This window comes from Odocoileus virginianus, chromosome 4 (genome assembly GCF_023699985.2).
Source record: "Odocoileus virginianus isolate 20LAN1187 ecotype Illinois chromosome 4, Ovbor_1.2, whole genome shotgun sequence".
Classification (NCBI taxonomy): Eukaryota; Metazoa; Chordata; class Mammalia; order Artiodactyla; family Cervidae; genus Odocoileus; species Odocoileus virginianus.
In genome coordinates, this window is record NC_069677.1 from 25,908,055 (window position 1) to 25,929,510 (window position 21,456).

General features: G+C 37.5%; 1 protein-coding gene across 3 annotated transcripts in view; it reads left to right on the forward strand.

The window, feature by feature from the left end:
* Nucleotides 1-21,456, forward strand: part of MCCC1 (methylcrotonyl-CoA carboxylase subunit 1) — a 58,566-nt gene that overhangs the window by 15,719 nt on the left and 21,391 nt on the right. For all 3 annotated transcript variants that reach the window (XM_020879941.2, XM_070466342.1, XM_020879942.2), the window contains 7 exons: nt 6,769-6,890; nt 7,333-7,480; nt 7,567-7,688; nt 11,357-11,468; nt 14,257-14,338; nt 16,041-16,168; nt 18,943-19,126. In XM_020879941.2, coding sequence (XP_020735600.2) covers nt 6,769-6,890; nt 7,333-7,480; nt 7,567-7,688; nt 11,357-11,468; nt 14,257-14,338; nt 16,041-16,168; nt 18,943-19,126 — 898 coding nt within the window. The remainder of the gene's footprint in view (nt 1-6,768; nt 6,891-7,332; nt 7,481-7,566; nt 7,689-11,356; nt 11,469-14,256; nt 14,339-16,040; nt 16,169-18,942; nt 19,127-21,456) is intronic.

Genomic DNA, 21,456 nt, shown 5'->3' on the forward strand with positions numbered 1-21,456 from the left:
AGCCAGCTGTAATTTACATTTTTATGCATAATTTGCATTTACCCCCCAAGGTCCCCAGGTACTTTGAAAGCAAAACTTGTCTTATCACTGAAAGAGAAAGATTTAAACAAAAGTTTCCTGACTCTCAGCTTCTGTTTAATAGACCAGGCTGAGCCTTGCCTGGCATTTTGGGAAAGAGGAAGGTATTATTTAATCAGAAATTTCAGAAATAACTTCTTGTAAGCCAGTCAGCTTCCTTATTTTATCTTTGCTTTCTAATCAAAGAGGTGAAAATCCTTTTCCTTTTTAATGGCAGTTCACTGAGACCATTTTTCAGTGTAAGTAATGACTCTATAGCAAATGTATCATATGTTAATTCTGGGGAGTTTGTCAACGCCATGTCTATCTGGATTAGTATTACGTTAGATCCTGTAAGAACACAAATAGTGTTACACAAATAATTGTCACACATTTTGCCTGGATATTTAAGATTTGAGGTGAATTGCAAGCATTACAGATAGTGGTTAAGAGTAAAAGCAAGAAATAAGTAATATGGGACTATTATTGGGGCATAGTGATTGGAATTAAGTCAAAAAACTTAGGCCAGTGAAAGCTGCCTGATCAAAAAGAAAGTTTGGTAGGTTACAATTTAGGGCTCTTTGCTTGCTTGCATGCATGCTAAGTGACATCTAACTCTCTGTGACCCTATGGACTGTAGCTTGCCAGGCTCCTCTGTCCATGGGTTTTTCCAGGCAAGAATACTGGAGTGGGTTGCCATGTCTTCCTCCAGGGGATGTTCCCAACCCAGGGATCAAACCCATGTCTCTTACATCTCCTGCATTGGCAGGCAGGTACTTTACCCCTAGCACCACCTGGGAAGCCCACAGGGTTCTTCACTGAAAGGCTATTTGCCAATTAGGGGAGCAAACCTTGCCCTCATTTTGACAAGAATCATATTGTTTTAATAAAGGACACTGAATAATGTGTGCATAGTGATATTGAAAGAAGTTTGCAAAAGATGTAGAATTCTTTTTAAAAAATTTTATACAATTTTTAAAGGATACATTTCACTTGCAGTTATTACAAAATATTGGCTATATTCCCCATGTCGTAGAATATATTCTTGTAGCTTGTTTTATATATAATAGTTTATACTGCTTAGTCTCCTACCCCTATTTTGCCCCTCCCTTTTTCCCACTCTGCACTGGTAGTTCTATGTATCTGTGAGTCTGCTTTTTTTTTCCTGGTCATGCAGCATAGCTTGTGGCATCTTAGTTTCCTGGCCAGAGATTGAACCTGCGACCCTGGCAATGAGAGTACTGAGTCCTAACTACTGGACTGCCAGGAAATTCCCTGTTTCTTTTTTGTTGTATTCACTAGTTTGTTGTATTTTTTAGATCCTTCATATAAGTGACGTCATATTTGTCTTCCTCTGTCTGACTTATTTTACTTAACATAATGCCTTCCTAGTCCATTCATGTTGCTGCAAATGGCAACATTTCATTCTTTTTTATGGCTGAGTAGCATTCCATTGTGTACATATACCAGATCTTCTTTATCCATTCATCTATCGATGGGCATTTAGGTTGCTTCCAGATCCTAGCAATTGTAAATAATGCTTCTATGAACATTGGGCTGCATGTATCTTTTCGAACTAGCGTTTTCATTTTTTTTTTTTTTCCAAATACATACCCAGGAGTAGAATTGCTGGGTTATATGGTAGTTCTCTTTTCAGATTTTTGAGAAGCCTCCACAGTGGCTGCACCAATTTACATTCCCACCAACAGTGCAGAAGTGTCCCCTTTTGTCCATGTCCTTTCCAGCATTTGTTATTTCTGTTCTTTTTGATGGTAGCCACTCTGACAGTTGTGAGGTGATATCTCATTGTGGTTTTGATTTGCATTTCCCTGATAATTAGTGATGTTGAGCATCTTTTCATGTGCCTGTTGGTCATCTGCATTTCCTTTTTGGAAAAATGTCCATTGGGTTCTTCTGCCCATTTTTTAATCAGGTTGTTTGTTTTTTTGATGTTGAATTGTATGAGTTGTTTATATGTTGCATATTAATCCCTTATTATCATTTGCAAACATTTTCTCCCATTCAGTAGATTGTCTTTTAGTTTTGGCAATGGTTTCCTTTGCTGACCAAAAGCTTTGAAGTTTAATTTGGCTCCTTTTGTTTATTTTTGCTTTTATTTCCTTTTCTTTAGGAGACTGATCAAAAAAAATATATTGTTGCAACTTATGTCAAAGCTTGTTCTGCCTGTGTTTTCCTCCAGGAGTTTTATAGTATCTGGTCTTACATTTAGGTCTTTAATCCATTTTGAGTTTATCTTTGTATATGATGTTAGAGAATGTTCTAATTTTATTCTTTTACATATGGCTATATATGTACCACTTATTGAAAAGACTGCCTTTTCTCCATCGTGTATTTTTGCCTCCTTTGTTGTAGGTTGAACATAAGTATGTAGATTTTTTTCCTCTGGGCTCTATCCTGTTCCACTGATGTATGTCTATATTTATACCAGTACCATACTGCTTTGACTACTATAGCTTTGTAGTATAGTCTGAAGTCAGAGAGTGTGGTTCCTCCAGTTCTGTTCTTCTTTCTTAAAATTGTTTGGCTATTTGAAGTCTTTTGTGTTTCCATGTAGAATTCTAAATGTGGCCATTTTGACATAGGCATTTGTATAGATACTAGAGTAAAATTTACTCATGAGCTAAATTTCTGGTAATTTGTTCAGTGACATGGCTGTACTGAGAGAATCCAGAAGACACAATGGTAAGCATGCTCATTAGACTGGTCCTCTTGATTGTCAGTTGTGTCAGGGCTTCTCTGCTGGGAAAGAGGTAGTAGTAGTAAGCTCTGGCTGAAGATTAGAATCACTGAGGAGCCTTTTAAAGGAAATGTCGATGTAGAACCTTGGGCAGGACTTAAAATTACCTGGAAGAGAGCTTTCTGCTCTCTGATGAAATGTCAGTGATTATTTGTTTCTTAAAATGAGTGTTTATGAAAACTATGTTTAAAAAAGCTGTATATTTACAATGTGCACGTTTTTGTAAAGGGACTTCCTTTGTGACTCAGCTGGTAAAGAATCCGCCTGCAATGCAGGAGACCTGGGTTTGATCCCTGGGTTGGGAAGATCCCCTGGAGAAGGGACCAGCTACCCACTCCAGTATTCTGGCCTGGAGAATTCCATAGTCCATGGGGTTGCAAAGAGTCAGACATGACTGAGCGACTTACTTACATTTTTGTAAGTATATTATTATTTAGTGAAAAGCTTTTGCCAGGCCTCACCCATCCCCTTGGTTACCTGGATTAGCTCCTAAACATGAATGTTTTGTGAAGGTGCTCCAATTTCTTTTAATGTGCCACAAGGAATAAATAACTTTATTAGAGACATTTCAAAATCATACACACACAAAAAAGAATTTGAGGAGTATGAATTGTCTGCTCCACCATGGAAAGCTTACACATCTCAGTTTTGCTGAAGACAGAGCCAATAATAACAACAACAGCTTTGTATCTATGCATATACTTGAACAAGCACAGAGCAGAATAGGCACAAACTATAAACATAGAAGAAATTATTTTGGCAGAGATTTAAGGGTAGGAGATGATACCAGTTTTCTGTCTTTCGTGTATTATTTCGTGTATTATTCGTGTATTACTACCAAAGGATGAACAGTCTAAAAAGGCTTGCAATCCTGTGTCACACCGGAGAAGGCAATGGCAACCCACTCCAGTACTCTTGCCTGGAAAATCACATGGACGGAGGAGCCTGGTAGGCTGCAGTCAATGGGGTCCCTAAGAGTCTGACATGACTGAGCGACTTCACTTTCACTTTTCACTTTCTTGCATTGGAGAAGGAAATGGCAACCCACTCCAGGGTTCTTGCCTTGAGAATCCCAGGGACGGGGGAGGCTGGTGGGCTGCCGTCTATGGGGTCGCGCAGAGTCGGACACGACTGAAGTGACTTAGCAGCAGCAGCAGCCTGTGTCGCACCAGGGTGCATCAGCAGCTAAACACCTGCCTGATGGCTAGAAAATTAGCCCACTGGTAGTAGTAGCATTGTTAGATTTCCTTTTCAATCCATTCAAATGCTCGAGGATACTGTGGTTTGTATAAATTAGTGTTCACCCTAAAAGAAATTGGCTAAATTCCTTGAGGCCATTCCCATACTTGTTTGAACATTATTGTTTGCAAAGAGACAGCTGCTTTTCTTAATTACAAAGAGAGAGTATTTATCTGGTTAATCAGGGTTCTGTTGAATTAAGTATCTGTTCCCAAAAAAGGGAGGCTAGCAACAACACTTTGAAAATGAAATTAAGGAATCAGTTGTATTTGCAATAACATCAGTGAAAGTCAACTACTTAGTAAAACGTTAGCTCAAGACCTATCTACTGAAAACTATGAAACATTTCTGAGAAAAATTAAAGACCTATACATGCATGTTTATAATAGCGTTAATCATAACGGCCAAAAACTGGGAAAAATCCAAATTAATAAAAAACAAAATGTGTGGGCTTCCCTGGTAGCTCAGTGGTAAAGAATCTACCTGCCAATATAGGAGACACAGGTTCAATCCCTGGTCAAGAAGATCCCACATGCTGGGAAGCAGCTATGCCTGTGTTCCAGAGCCTGGCAGCCAAAAGTACTGAGCACGTGGCCACGACTACTGAAGCCTGTGCTCCGCAACAGAAGCCACTGCAGTGAGAAGTCTGTGCACCACAGCTCGAGATTAGCCCCTGCTCACCACAACTAGAGAAAAGCCCAGGCAGCAGCGAAGACCCAGTACAGCCAAAAATTAAATAAAAATAAATAAAATTATTTTTTAAAATGTGATATAGCCATATAGTCTGTAAATCAAAGTGGTATATATATCCATGTTGTAGCATGCATCAGTACTCTTTCTTTTTTTTCTTTTTGCTGGTGAACCACAGAAAATTATAGTAAGTTTAAGCCAGACATATAAAATTGTGGACTGTATGTTTCCATTATGTGAGACTTCCTAAAGAGGTAAAATTATGTAGAAAGAAAGCAAGTCAGTAGTTGCCTGGTTCTGTGAGCAAGGATTCATCATTTATGCACATGGGCATGTAGGAATTCTGGTAGAAGTGTCCTAAAGCTGGGGTATAGTCACAGTCCAGTTACAGCACAATTATGTAAATGTGCTTGATTCATCAAATTAAATGGGTGAATGTTTCATATGGTAAATTGTACCTTTAAAAAAGCTGTTAAAAAATCAGGTAGGACTGGCATGTGGACCTGTTTTATTTTGCCTGACATAAATAATACTTGACATTTCACATAAAATGACTAAAATCGAACTTTGGTTTAAAAGGAATAGAACTCTGAGCTGACATCAAAATGTGATTATTTGTGTTCAGTATCTAGCATATTGCTATTTGCTGTTACTAAGATGTGGGTTTTTTTAGTCACAGGAGTTTCCCAGACGTCTAAAGCTTACCCCTTTTATTTTGAAAGGTTCTTTGGACGTAACTGTTTTGAAATAGGGTTGGATAAGCTTTTTTCTTCTCACATTCTCTTGGTTATAATTATACATACTTAATTATTATTTTAAAAGGACAGAAATGCCCTCAGAACTGTTGAAGTTGGAGAGTTGCCTTACTCCTTGCTAAACCACATAAGCCTGTCTCACTTCTTACTCTCCTCTCTTTCGTCGCTTTTCACTGTCAGCATGTTTCTCTTAGAAATCTTGCTGTCGTTCAGTTACTGATATTCCTCTTCTGTGGGATAGACAGCCAAGTAAATTTCTTAAAACTCTGAGTAAGTTGCAAGTGATTAGGTTAAAATCTGAGAGGGTCCTTTTTCACTGAAGTATATACAGATTTTAATGCTATTTGACTATATGACTTTTTGATTCTTAGCTTTTTTCTGGAAGGGCAGCATCAGCAGATAGTGACCTGAAGCTAAATGTTAGTATTGTGTAAGGATGCTCTTTGCAAGTTTTGGGCACGTGGTTTCAGTTCTAGGCGAGCTTTGTAGAGAGACAGAGCAAACCACCACCCACCCACCTTACCAACCTGAAGTTCTTTACTCCTAACTGCAAATATTCCTTGACATTTTATATATACCTGAAAGAATTTAAGGCAGGATACTTGTATACTAATGTTCATAGCAGCAGTATTCACAGTAACCAAAAGGTGAAAGCAGTCCGCATGTCTGTCAACAGATGCATGGATGAACAAAATGTAGACTATAACTGCAGTGGACCATTATGCAGCCATAAAAAGGAATGAAATTCTGATACTTGAAAATATCATGCTAAATAAGCCAGAGACAAATGGACAAATATTGTTTGATTCCCTTTTATTGGGTACAGAGAAGATGGAAAATAAAATAGAGGTTATCAGGGAATGGGAAATTATTATGTAATAGGTATAGAATTTGGGGGTTGATGGATGATGGTGATGGTTGCACAACATTGTGAGCATACTTAATGCCACTGAACTATACACTCAAAGTGGTTAAAATGGTAAATTTGATATGATATTTCCACAATAAAAAGAAATATTGGTTTTTCTGTTTCAGGTAAGGCTTCAGAACTTTAGTATGAAAATTCAATTGTAAATCAAATATGCTTCCATTAAAAAATATATTAGAAAAATAAAGTTCAGACATCTCTTTGGAAACATATTCTGTTAGAGACCATATGTACCTATCAGCAGCATAGGGAGAGGCCTCCTCAGAGGAAGATGCCGTCACCTGTATCACAGTCTGCCAGTGGAACACTGGAAAGCTTATCAATTCATTTCTCCCTTCTAGGCTATCCATCCAGGATATGGCTTTCTCTCAGAAAACATGGAATTTGCCGAACTGTGTAAGCAAGAAGGAATTATTTTTGTAGGTCCTCCTTCATCAGCAATTAGAGACATGGGTATAAAGAGGTATGAGTTTATATCTTTTAAATATAGCCAATAAGAAGGTTAATTGAAATGGTTTATTTTACCTACAATAGACCTAGTTAATAGGTTAATATGTCTTTATGTCATCATAGGCATAACTTATTTATATGCCACTTCATTGCATTACAGAAAACAGTCAAGTATCAAGTATAATAATTTGTGTTGGTAGTCAATATGTTGATCAGTTTTTTGGGGATTAAAAAACAGGATGGAATGAACTACCATGTGAAAACTGGATTGAAAAAACTAGTAGATATTTTAACAATTGTATTAATATTAGTTGTCTCAGACTACAGTCCTTCCTTTCCTATGGAGTGTTTTCTTTTTAAAGTTCCTTTGTATTTTATAGACTTGGCAGTATTTGTGTTTTTCTTGTATGAAATAATTCATAGCTTTGGGGCATATCGATTTTTTTATTCTAAAGCACATCCAAATCCATCATGGCTGCTGCTGGAGTGCCTGTTGTGGAGGGTTATCACGGGGAGGACCAGTCAGACCAATGCCTGCAAGAGCACGCTAGGACAATTGGTTACCCCGTCATGATTAAGGCCGTCCGTGGTGGAGGAGGAAAAGTAAGGTTGTGCGTGCTTGTATTCTGTTTTGGACTAGTCTAAGTTGTTTCACTTATGCTATAGTCATAACTATCTTTCCATCTTAGGGTATGAGGATCATTAGATCTGAAAAAGAATTTCAAGAGCAGTTAGAATCAGCACGGAGAGAAGCTAAGAAGTCTTTCAATGATGATGCCATGCTGATTGAGAAGTTTGTGGACACACCAAGGTAGATTCAGCTCTTTTTTTCTGACTCAAATTTTAAAATTAAGTTAGAAATGCAAGCACGTTATGTAAAATACAAAGTTCTAAGAGTACATGAGTACATTAAGTTCCTCAGTTCCACTCCACCTATATTAAGGTATGTGTTCCTCCAGGCATTTTCTACATGAATAGAAACATTTATACGTAGACACACAGAATACAAGATACATAGAGAAGAACAGTAAATAGAACCTTAATAATATATGCTAATATTATATGATGGACATCTTTCTCTGTCAGTAAATATAGATATACCTCATTCTTTTATTGGCTGTTTATTGGTTTCACGATAAAGATGTATCATTAATTCATTCATTGCATTTCTTATTGATGGAATTTAGTCTTTTGAAAGTAAAATTCTTGTAAAAATTTAAGCTTTATATTACAGAACTCTGTAAGCATCATCTGAGATGTTCAGAAAATGGAAATAGTTACCCAACTTGAATTGTAATTATAAGTGATATGTTAACAAATAATACTAATAGCTCACCCTTATTTTGCACTTAACCATGTGCCAGGGTTTAAGTATTTTACATGTACTAAGTAGTAATCTTAGTAGTTTACTAAGACTCTTTGCAACTCCGTGGACTATAGCCTGCCAGGCTCCTCTGTCCATGGGGATTCTCCAGGCAAGAATACTGGAGTGGGTTGCCATTCCCTGCTCCAGAGGATCTTCCCAACCCAGGGTTCAAACCCAGGTCTCCTGCATTACAGGCAGATCCTTTACCACTGAGCCACCAGGGGAACAAGTAGTAATCTTGCTGTCCTTCCATTTCTAATCTAATTCCTGCAACAGTCCCATTAGGTAGGCCCTGTTCTCCTTTTTCAGGTGAATATACTGAGCAGTAGAGTGGTCATCTGAATTGCCTGAGGTCTCCCAATTAGGAATTGGTGAAGCTGAGGTTTGAACCCAGGCAATTTGACTCTGGAATTCACACTCCCAGTGACCACACTAAACTGCTTCTCTGGGTATCACTGTAGCAAATACCATGTGCATTTCTAATTTATTTTATTTTATTTTATTAGAAATTTTATTTTCATGTGTACTGCTTAAAATAAGATACTGATTATAAAAGCTTCTTGTTTCATAGTTTTTGTGTTAAATATACAGACACACACATACACAAACCTGTAAGTCTGTAAGTCAAAAGTGACTTTATCAAGAATAATTCATTTTGCAACAATAACCAGAAAGAGATTTACCTTGAAGGTGATGAGCTAAAGCTTTAGTCCCTTCTCTTGTATGGGCATCTTGGAAGATTCTATACCTATTTTTGTACTGTTCTTAGAGTGGGCTCCCAAATTGTTTTTGTTTCAAGCCTTACAAAACTTAAAATTGTCCCTGAGCATGGCACAGTAAATAAAATTCATTTAGAATGTGACAGTTTAAAAAAAGTCAGTCTCAAAATATTTTCTTCATGTGATAGGCATCAGGAAAAGTAATATGAATACATTACAGACTTGAAAAATACAAGAGATGGAAAACAAAATCATTATAAGTATTAGCATTTCTACATATTTGTCTTCTGTGTCTTCTAGTAATAACATTTCAATATCATGGTAATCACACTATTTTGTATTCTGCTAAAAAATTATCTGTTGAATTAATGGAGGGCCATGGAGAAGGAAATGGCAGCCCACTCCAGTGTTCTTGCCTGGAGAATCCCAGGGACAGCGGAGCCTGGTGGGCTGCCGTCTGTGGGGTCACACAGAGTCGGACACGACTGAAGCAACTTAGCAGCAGCAGCAGAAGAAGAATGTGGTGCCAATAACTGAGAAAAGTAGAAATCAAAATGTATTTATATCTGATTAGAACTATTGAGCTTATTTGAAAGGTTGGGATAGGTAACAATCTTCAAAGTGTATTATTTTATCTAAAAAAAAAAATCAGACTCCTTCCTCACTTTATATTCAGTATACATTCTAGATGGATTAAAAGTGTAAATAGGAAAATAAAAACTTTATAACTCTTAGAAAATATCAAGGCATTCCTACTAGAAACCAGCTGCACCTGTGTATCTAGCCAGACCCCGGCAATGACTTAATTGGAGTGACTAGGATTTGATACACTTCCTGGTTCTCAGACACGGTGCTCCAGAATCTCTCCATTAGATAAAACAACACAGCAAGGATCATCAGAAAAAGGGAAATAGCAAGAGTGATTTGATAACTGTAGGAATCCTAACAGAACAAAGATCCTCAGTGGGCGTCCTTTGTAAAGAGCCAAGGGAAAATGTTTCCAATTTCTGAGAAGTCAGAAAAGAGCTGTTCTGTGCTCTTGGTGTGGCCTCAAGTGTTCCTTTCAGAACCTGGATTTCCTGCTCTAGTGTTTCCTTTCCTGGAACAGTTAAAGGATAAGGGGGAGTCATTGGATGTGGTAAAGTCAGGAACTTGGATCTCTACAATGAAAGGAAGAATGCTGGGGAAAAATAGAATCTCTTGGGCTTTTGATTCTTAATTGATCTCACAGATAAGTTTATTCAAAATAATGATAGCAAGAATAAGTTTGGTGTTGGTAGCTTACGAGTAAGTAAAAACAGGGAAGATCAAGGAGGCAAATCCAAAAGGAAGAGATCAGCTCCTATTATTTTGTCAAGAGAATATGTTGGACAAATTGGGACATTTTAAAATAGAACATTCAGTAGAAGTGATATATCAAGGAAAAAAATATCTTCCAAGTGGTTTAATGAAGTGTTCCATGAGGTGAACAAAAAGGAACAGAAATGAGCCATTGTGCTGAAATAGCTCATCGTAAGACTTCCTGGATTTTTAAAAAATTTCTTGTATGTTTGATACTTTTTATTCTAAAAACTCAACCGAGGGCTTCCCTGATGGCTCAGTGGTAAAGAATTCAATTGCTAGTACAGGAGACGCCGGTTTGATCCTTGAGTCAGGAAGATTCCCTGAAGTAGGAAATGCCCACCCACTCCAGTATTCTTGCCTGGGAAATCTCATGGACAGAAGAGCCTGGCAGGCTGGAAGAGAGTGAGACACAATTTAGCAACTGAATAACGAAAATTCAACTGAAAAAAACATTTCTGTATTATAGTGGTGAATGTGTGAGATGACCTACAGTGTGAACATATCAAAATGACTCTCCTGGGAAGAATGCTTTCATGTTCACCAAATGATCTGGGTTACCCTTCTTTTTTTAAGTGTTATATGCATTTACTCTTAATATGATTTCTAATAATTATACTATGTTACACTCAACATTAGAGTGCCTTTTTTCATTTTTTGATTTAATGTTAATATGTTCTAAAAAACTAATGATCCATGTAAATTTATTCCCTAACCTTTCAATGGGTAAGCCCTTGTAATTTTCAGTCTGCCGTAGTTTAAAATCTGACTGTAAGAGTTGCTTTTTAAAAATCCTCCAATCATTAAAAAAATGTTGTCACTGACTTTTTGAGGATACATGACATGTGGCTATAATTTGTAATTTTGACATAGTCAGATTTATCAGTCTTTTCTTTGTCAGTTTGTATTTGCTACTTGCTCTTACTGTGAAGTCATAGATACGGTCTCCAGTGTTTTCTGAGTTTTCTTATTTCTCACTCATTCCATGTATATAATTTTTTTTCTTGAATGTTCAGCCTACAAATAGAAACTTTTCATTGGGTTTTTAAATAGGCATGTAGAAGTGCAGGTGTTTGGTGACCATCATGGCAATGCCGTGTACTTGTTTGAAAGAGACTGTAGTGTACAGAGGAGACATCAGAAGATCATTGAAGAGGCCCCAGGGGTAAGGCTCTTGTAAAGAAATTTGTCAACTTTTCTATATTGTAAAGCCCAGACTTTCATGTGAGAAATCTGTGAAGCTCCTGTCTCCCCCAAAGTGCTGCTGAACAGCCACTCTCCAGGAGTAGTAATCCGATTTCACTGTGGTGCTGGGAGTGAGGAGCAGGTTGGTGTTCAGAGGGCACCCTAGGACTTGGATCCTCCTGGATAGTGTCTAGAAAAAGCTGCTCTGATCCACTTTGTACCTGACTTACAGTGAACCACTACTGTTTCCATGCAGATTTTAAATTGTAATTAACTAGCATGTTTGAGGAATGGAAGGGTCTTGTTAATTGGATGTATTCTTTATGAAGAAGACTCCTTAACTGCTGCTTCAGATGTTCCTAAAATACACTAATGGTATTCCCAGCTTAAACGTTATATTGTATAAGAGAGCTATTTGCTCTTTATTTGGCAGCTTTGCCCCCTTCAAATTTTTTGTTTACATCTCTTTGAAACTACCTCTTAATTAGCTCAGCTTGTTTTCTGGGTCATGGCCTACTCCTAGAATTACCTATTTGGGGATTTACATTTCTCTGCAACCTGCTACTGCTATAGGCCTCTTTTGTGTCCAAAGTTATATATGAACTTTTAAAATATGTATTTCTAAAAGATGAGGGATCTAAAGTTTCTGGTTAATCAGTTTGTTATTCTCATACTATATTCAAACTTTAATTTCTGTTGCAGAATATGTTGTACTGTTTCAAGTTGTTCAGTCACTAAGTCGTGTCTGACTCTCTGAGACCCTATGAATTACTGCACAACAGGCTTCCCTGTCCTTTACTATCTTCCAGAGTTTGCTCAAACTCATGTCCTTTTAGTCGGTGATGCCATCCAACCACCTCATCTTCTGTCATCTCCTTCTCCGCTAGCCTTCAATCTTTCCCATCATCAGGGTCTTTTCCAGTGAGTCTGCTCTTTGCATCAGGTGGCTGAAGTATTGGCGCTTCAGCTTCAGCATCAGTCCTTCCAATAAATATTCAGGGTTGGTTTCCTTTAGGATTGACTGGTTTGATCTTCTTGCAGTCCACGGGACTCTCAAGAGTCTTCTCCAGCATCACAATTTGAAAGCGTCAATTTTTCTGGCACTTGGCTTTCTTTATGGTCCAAATTTCACATCCTTACATGACTACTAGAAAAACCATAGTTTTGGCTATACGGACCTTTGTCAGCAAAGTAACATGTCTGCTTTTTAATATGCTAAGTTTGTCCTTTCCTTCCAAGGAGCATCATTTAATTTCATGGCTGCAGTCACCATCCGCAGTGATTTTAGAGCCCCCCAAAATAAGATCTGTCACAGCTTCCACTTTTTCCCCTTTTATTTGCCCTGAAGTGATGGGACTTGATGCCATGATCTTAGTTTTTGAATGTTGAGTTTTAAGTCAGCTTTTTCACTATCCTCTTTCACCCTCATCAAAAGGCTCTTTAGTTTCTCTTCATTTTCTGCTATTAGAGTGGTATCATCTGCATATCTGAGGTTGTTAATATTTCTCCTGGTAATCTTGATTCCAGCTTGTGATTCATCCAGCCTGGCATGTCACATGATGTAGTCTGCATATAAATTAAGTAAGCAGGGTGACAATGTACAGCTTTGACGTACTCCTTTCCTAATTTAGAACCAGTCTGTTGTTCCATGTCTGGTTCTAACTGTTGCTTCTTGACCTTCATACAGATTTCTGAGGAGGCAGGTAAGGTGGTCTGATATTCCCATCTGTTGAAGAATTTTCCAGTTTGTTGTGAGCCATACAGTCGAAGGCTTTAGCATAATCAATGAAGCAGAAGTAGATGTTTTTCTAGAACTTTCTTGCTTTTTCTATGACCCAGTGAATGTTGGCAATTTGATGTCTGGTTCCTCTACCTTTTGTAAATCCAACTTGTACATCTGGAAGTTCTCAGTTCACATACTGCTGAAGCCTAGCTGAAGGATTTTGAGCATAACCTTATTAGCATGTGAAATGAGCACAACTGTCTGAAGTAATTGTCAACAATTTCAGTAAATCCTTATTTTCAAGCAGTGATTGCTTAAATAAAAATTTGTTGAGCACCACTAAACAATGTTAATAAGTTTTGCCTACTTTTGATACATATTTATCTTTATTAACCTTTTTTTTTTTGGCTGTGCCATGCGACATCTCAGTTCCCCAACCAGGGATTGAACCCATACCTCCTGAAGTGGAAGTGCAGAGTCTTAACCACTCACTGCCAGGGAAGTCCTTGAACATTTCTTATTAACTTGCAATCTCAAGGTTTACCTTTATTCCAAAGTAATTTGGGGGCACATGACCCATATTGCCTTATTCATCTTGAAACAAAAAGAAATTGTTCAAAGTTTTAGTATTGATACAAGTAATTTTAAGTGAACACATGGTCATGAAGGTTATTTTGGGGAATTCCCTGGTCGTCTAGTAGTTAGGACTTTGCACTTTCACTTCCATGGGCCCAGGTTCTATCTCTGGTCAGAGAACTAAGATGGCACAAGCCAAAAAGCACAGCCCAAAAGAAAGAAAAGATGGTTATTTTGTAGGTTCTAAGTAATATCTGCAGTTCATAGAAATTACTAACAGAATCATTATAGTTTGGTATACAGACAGTGAACTGTGGTATAAGACAGTATTTCATGATGAAATAGATATGTATCCTTATTATCTCTCTAATGTAGTATTTGAGACATAGAAATGTAACATTGAATCTTAATGGAAACCTCTAGTAGGACAAAGTACTAATGGAAATTTATTTCAAATATTTTTTCATAGCCTGGTATTAAACCTGAAGTAAGAAAAAAGCTCGGAGAAGCTGCAGTCAGAGCTGCTAAAGCTGTAAATTATGTTGGTGCAGGTATGTTAAGATTTGCTTCTAATAGAGGGGGAGGAAAAATTATTTGTGTTTTGAAAGGCAAGTGAAATATATAGCTTTTAAATCATTGACTTTCAAACTTTTGACTATATCCAGATTAAGAAATACATTTTACATTGAGATCTGGTATGTGAACATAAGTGTTGGTTTATATACATGTATATTTGGGGGGAAAATCATTTAAACAGTACTTAGCCTAATTATATTTAACGCTATTTGATGTTTTCTACCCTATTTTAAAATAAAATCATTAAAATGATATTTTTGCATTTTTTAAAATTAGTAAACTTTAGTTTTTTAGAGCAGTTTTAGGTTCAGAGAAAAATTGAGCAGCAAGTTCAGAGAGTTCCCATGCCCCCTACACACGGAGACTCCTCTTCTAGCAATATCCTGTACCAGAACAGCACTTTTGTTATAACTGATGAACCTGCTTATACATATCTTTATCACCCGGGGCCCATAGTTTACAATTTGGGTTCACTCTTGATGTACGTTCTGTGAGTTTGGAGAAATAGATAATAACATGCATCCAACATTTATCCACCATTGTAGCATCTTACAGAATAGTTTCAGTGCCCTAAATATACTCTCCCCTGTCTCCAGTCCCTGACAATCACTGCTTGTTTTATTGCCTCCATAGTTTTGTCTTTTCCAGAATGAATCTTACAGTACACAGCCTTTTCCCATGGTTCAGGTTGGCTTTCACTTAGTAATATGTATTTAAGTTTCCTCCATATGTTTTCATAGCTTGATAGCTCGTTTCTGAATTATAAATAAAGCTGCTATAAACAGCTATGTACAGGGTTTTGTGTGGACACAGTTTCAGTTCATCTGGGTAAATACTAAGAAGTATGATTGCTAGATCACATGGTAAGAGTATGTTTGATTCTGGAAGAAACTACCAAACTGTTCAAAAGTGGCTGTACCATGTTGCATTGACACCAGCAGTGTGTGAGAGCTTCTGTTGTTCTACATCCTTACCTGCATTTGGTGGTGTCAATGTTCCAGGTTATGGCCATTCCAATAGGTGTGTATCTCAGTGTTTTAATTTGCATTTCCTTGATAAAGTATGTGACAAGTTGGGAAGAACTGACATTTTGATAATGTTGAGTCTTCCTATCCATGAACATTTCTCCATTTATTTAGTTCTTCTCAATAATTTTTTTTTAAAGTTTAAAATAATAAAGGAAAATTTCTATTAAAAAAAAAGACATTAACATAATGTTTAGTTACTGAGTAAACTCCCAGTGGGTCACTAGAAGAAGGACTTTTTAAAAGACACTTCCAAAGCCCACAGTCAAGAGAAAAAAAATGTGTTTTTCTCCACGAAGTTAGAGTGAGGTGGGCTGTCAGAGTGTGAGGTTTGTAGGGACTTGGTGCACAGGAGCAGCAATACATGGTCCAGTCATATTCTCACTGCTATGAAAGCTGAGACTGATTCGTAATTTGGGCTTGCCATTTGCTCAAAACCTCAAGTATACTTTTCTATTGTTAAATTTCCTGTGGCTCCCTATTTTTGAGAATCATTTGCTGCTGCAAAATGTGAGATGTTTTCTTCATGAAAAGCAAACTGTTTACCATTGAATGAAGGTAGCCATAAAACTTGATATGATCTTTTGTGAAAGATTTTGATTCTTACTGACTAAATGCTGTTGAAATGTGACCAGTGTATTTTATATTTTAGGAACCGTGGAGTTTATCATGGACTCAAAGCACAATTTCTACTTTATGGAGATGAATACAAGGCTGCAAGTGGAACATCCTGTCACTGAAATGATCACAGGAACTGACTTGGTGGAATGGCAACTTAGGGTGGGAGTATTTTTTTCTGTAAAAGATCAGTGTTGAGAATATGTTCCCTTCTGGCCTCTTAACAGAAGGAGTCACTTTGGATAAGGGTTCAATTCTTCGTGGTTGCCATAAGTATAGGAAAATGGGAGGTTAATGGTGACGTTACATTTGATGTACTTTATGGACTCAGATTTCTAGTCTGTCACTTACTTGTGACCACATTGTCTCACACAAAGCCTTGTCTTCTACTGAGGCCACATCATTCAGGACCAGGCCGTCATTAGATTTTAGAGGCAGGACAGATGCTTGCCAAGGTGAGATAAGCTAAGGAAGAGTTGAGAATGAAGAGCTAAAGGAACAGTTCAGATTTGCAGAGTGGCCTCTGTGCAAGTTCCGACACACTGTTGATGGCCCATAAAGGGATGAATGTGGCCATTTAGAGGAAATGTCTAAACAATGTCAAAGCACTTTGACATTGCTATGACACATCTATTGTATTCTACTGAACTCTTACATCTACAGCTTCTCCTCATAGGCTTAAATCAGAGTTTTACAAAGCATATTACTTCAAATATTAATGATAATAACTTAGACTGTTTTGTGCTCTTTATTAAAAACAGATTTTTACAGTCTATTTTTTAATATAATAATGTTTTTAAGTAGTATGAATGTTCTTAATCTCTGTAGGGTTCTTTGTTCTCTATATATCCTAAATCTAGGTTACTTTTTCAGTGTTTTGATGCTAAAGTCTTGATTATTTTGATAATTTTATCTTTGAAAAATTTGTGTGGACAATAATATAACATTCCTTTTGCTGGTTCCTTGGGGATGATTAGTGGTTTTATTTGAGCCATAAGATTCTTCTGGCCTTTGTAGCCTTAGGAGCTACACATCAGGCTAGTAAGTGTTAGTAAGTGTCAGGAAAACTGTATTGGGTTTAGAAATTTTGGAAAGAGTGCTTATGTTTCCAGAATTCAAGGAAAATAATTTTTCTTGAGTAGTAACCAGGAGAGTTCAGGATTTTTAAATCATGAGGGAGTAAGTGTTTCTAAGAATGAAGGAAAGGAAAGCTTTTGGACATTAGGGGGAACCAGCAGGCATTTATTTCTGCAAGTTGAGAAACTATAAGAGCTTTAGAAAGAGAAATAGGCTTTTATTATCTGGGGAAGGTTTCTCGAGCTTAGGGATGCCACTGGACCTTATTTATGATGTTCAAGACACTTTGGAATCTGGCTTCCAAGCAGAGGGAAGACAATGGGTCTCACCATGTAGTGAATCAAGAGTTCAAGCTCCAGGACCTATCTCTCAAGTCACCAGCTTCCTGGAGTGAGTGTGCAGTGATGTGAGCACCCTGGCTGCAGGCTCAGATGGTTAGCAGTGTTGGGAGAGCCTGGTGAAATGTCCAAGGTCCAAGGGGCTCAAGGTCCAAATGGCCAAGGGATTCCAAAGAGTCAATGTCTAAGCCTGAGTGAACTCAGATGGTACAGATTTCCAAGTACCAGAAACATGGTTGGGCCAGTCTCTTCTGGGTCCAGATAGAAGCCAACTTCAGAGGAAAACAGATAAAGATAAGTCAGGTTGAAACTGAACTATATAGTCAGAAATAAAATCACATCTTAGAATATGAACATATAGTCGTTCTTTTTCTTTTTTATACTAAAACAAATAGAATTCCTTACCAAAACATTACAGAGGATTTTATTATAAAGGGTAGGAATGAAAAAATAAAAGCTAACACCGAGTATCTACTGTATGCCAGGCATCTTTCTCTGAAGCATTAAGAGGTTACAGAAACTTACCCAGCATTGAGTATGCCTGAAACAGGAGAAGTATAGAGACAGAATTTGAACCCAGGCAGTAGGGCTGCAAAGTCTCTGATTCCAAACACTGTGCCATAAAGGCATGCAGTTTAGTCCATTTTCCTTTCATTTTCACTGTTGTAGTTCCTGATTTTTCTTGCTTACAGATTTTGAGAGATGAAGCCTTTGCTTGTTTTATGCTTACCTGTCGAGTGCAGTGTGCGGCTAAGTTACTAGAGTTTTTCCCTATTTCTTTTGCCGTTTCAGTTTGTCATTTTCTCATCTTGGAGGAAAACTCAAGGGGAGAGTGAAGAGTGGCAGTGTGCCCTCCAATAGCCTTTTCCAAACTATTCTAGTTGAAGAGAGAGTTTTGTTATATCGGTATATAAGAGCCAAAATAATAATAATTAGAGTAGTGATTAACAATGCCGGTTATCCTGTTTATAATCTGATGTCCTGCAATATATGTAAAATAACAAACTTTAAAATCATCGTGTTCCCCTGCCTGTTTTGCTTGATCACTTGGTGGTGAAGATAACAAAGATGATGAATGTCATACTTTAGCCATAGCTATGAATATAGTCCTAAACACCAACTAACAATTTACTGTAAGAAAATATTGACAGGGTAACTGAGTGCTAATATTTTAAGTGAAAACTAAGATTATCTTGCCAGTAAGACATTTTTGTTTGAATTATATTGATAAAGCACTGATACTGATATTTATAACTTAGTCATCAGTTTGCCTGTTTTCTCTATTTAAAAATTGTAGAGACCCATTGTAATTAATGCAATATTTCCAGGCTGCATCTGTTTTTTAATCTATTTTTGCTTTTGCCTAATACCCAAGTGGGTGGACAAAATAAGAGTTTTTAATTGGTTTCATTATAAAGTCCAAATGTCCAATTTACGTGGAAAAAGGCAAGACCATTTAGGCAGTCTGATAGCTGCTATCAGGTGGATTTTCATGAGAAGCACATACTCTTCTTTTACCAGATTGCAGCAGGAGAGAAGATTCCTTTGAGCCAGGAAGAAATAACTCTGCGGGGCCATGCCTTTGAAGCTAGAATATATGCAGAAGATCCTAACAATAACTTCATGCCGGGGGCCGGGCCACTAGTGCATCTCTCCACCCCTCGAGCAGACCTTACCATTAGGATCGAAACTGGAGTACGGCAAGGTAAAGTGAAATTAAAGGCCAAAGTCTCAGTGGTTAAAATTTTTTGGTACATTATTGGTTTTGGATAGGGTCTTTTCCTGTGTCTTATGGATGTATCTAATATGTTTTCAAAATGAAGGATTTCTTTGATTTCTCAGTAATCTTTTCCTTTTGGAATAGTCATTTTTAAAGAATAACTAGTACTGGGGCTTCCCTGGTGTTCCAGTGGCTAAGACTTTAAGTTCCCAATGCAGGGGACTGGGGTTTGATCCCTGGTTGGAGAACTAGATCCTGCATACTGCAACTAAGACCCATTGCAGCTGATTATGAAGAATAAAATAAAAAATAAAAATAAAACAGATGGCTAAACATATTTATTTTTTTTAAAAGAAGAACTAGTATTTTTAAGCAGTACTGCAGTCTTTTTTGAAATGCAGCAGCACTTAGTCAAACCTAAGCAACAAATATTTTTCTGGTATTGTTTTATATTTTTATTTTGCCTAGTTCCAAATATAATTTAAGGTGACTGATATCTGCTATGCCCAAGGCACTCTGCCTTAAAGGTACTAAAAGTCAAACTGAAAAATTAATAAACTTAGTGCAAGCTAAGCAGTAATTTTTAAAAGTTAAAAAATAACAATGCAAGAGCTCGTACAGTTCACATATGATTAATAACCATGGTCATAACAGTTATTTAGCACTTACTATGTACAGGTACTGTTCTAGGTGTTTTTTATACATGGGATCCTTTACTGCCCTGTGATCACCTCCATTTTCCAGATGGGGAGACCAGGGCACAGAGAAGTGACTTCTCCAAGGTCACCATTGGAGCCAAGATTTAGACTCAGGCATTCTGGCTCCAGGGTCTATGATCTGAGCCACTACCATCTATTGCCACCTTAACTTCAGTTGCCAGAGAAGTTATACAGATGGTGAATGATAAAATATAGAAATTCTCAGGAATAGCAGTTATGTTAGGCTGGTGTAATCGGGACATGTTTCTAAGAGGAAGTCTGGAGTGAATTTGAAGAGGCATATTTAAAAGCATACAGAAAAGTGAAGAAAAGAGGATTTAACAAAAGGTGTGTTTGAAGAACTGAGAGAATATGTGGCTGGAGAAAAGGATTCAGGGTGGTGAGTAATTGGAGATGTGGCTGGAGATATAGAATAAAAGCAAATCATATAGGGTCTAGAAAACCAAAATGAGGAATTAGGACTTCTTAACAATAAATTGCAGGTGATACCACTCTAATGACAGAAAGTGGAGAGGAACTAAAGAGCCTCTTGATGAGGGTGAAAGCAGAGAATTAAAAAATGGCTTAAAACTCAGCATTCAAAAAACAAAGATCATGGTAACTGGTCCCATCACTTTATGGCAAATAGATGGGGAAAAAAGTGGAAACAGTGGCAGATTTTATTTTAGGGGGCTCCAGAATCACTGCAGATGGTGACTGTAGCCATGAAATTAAAAGATACTTGCTCTTTGGAAGAAAAGCTATGACAAATCTAGACAGCATTTTAAAAAGCAGAGACATCACTTTGCTGACAAAAGTCCATATTAGTCAAAGCTGTGGTCTTTCCAGTATTCATGTATGGATGTCAAGAGTTGGATCGTAAAGAAGGCTGAGTGCCAAAGAATTGATGCTTTCAAACTGTGGTGGTGAAGACCCTTGAGAGTCCTTTGGACAGCGAGGAGATCAAACCAATCAATCCTAAAGGAAATCAACCCTTAATATTCATTGGAAGGACTGATGCTGAAGCTGCAATAATTCGGGCACCTAATGCAAGGAGCCGACTCATTGGAAAAGACTGTAACAATGGGAAAGATTGAGGGCAGGAGGAGAAAGGGGTGTCAGAGGATGAGATTGTTGGATGGCATCACCAACTCAATGGACATGGGTCTGAGCAAACTCCAAGAGATAGTGAAGGACAGGGAAGCCTGGCATGCTGCAGTCAGTGGGGTTGCAGAGTCAGATATGACTTAGTGACTGAACAATAACTACAACAATAAACTGGCAGCATTTTGAGAGCTCTGGATAACCTACAGCAAGTTTGGTAGTCAGTAAATTTTTTAGCATATCAGTGAAACTTCAGAGAGAAGAGGGAACTTGCAATAGGAAAGAAAAGGAATTTAAGGCAAGCAAAGCTTTGCCATATAATTTAATAAAAATGCTCAAAGGATAACAGATATAATTCTCAGACAGACTCCCCGATTCATCCTGACACTAGGAAGGATAATCTAGTGCAGGAAGATTTCCCCAACCCTCTTTTGTGTCCCCTTGTGTATTCCTTGGCATTGCCCCTTTATATCATCTCGTGATGATCTCTTGCTCCTTGTCTAATGTCTCCAT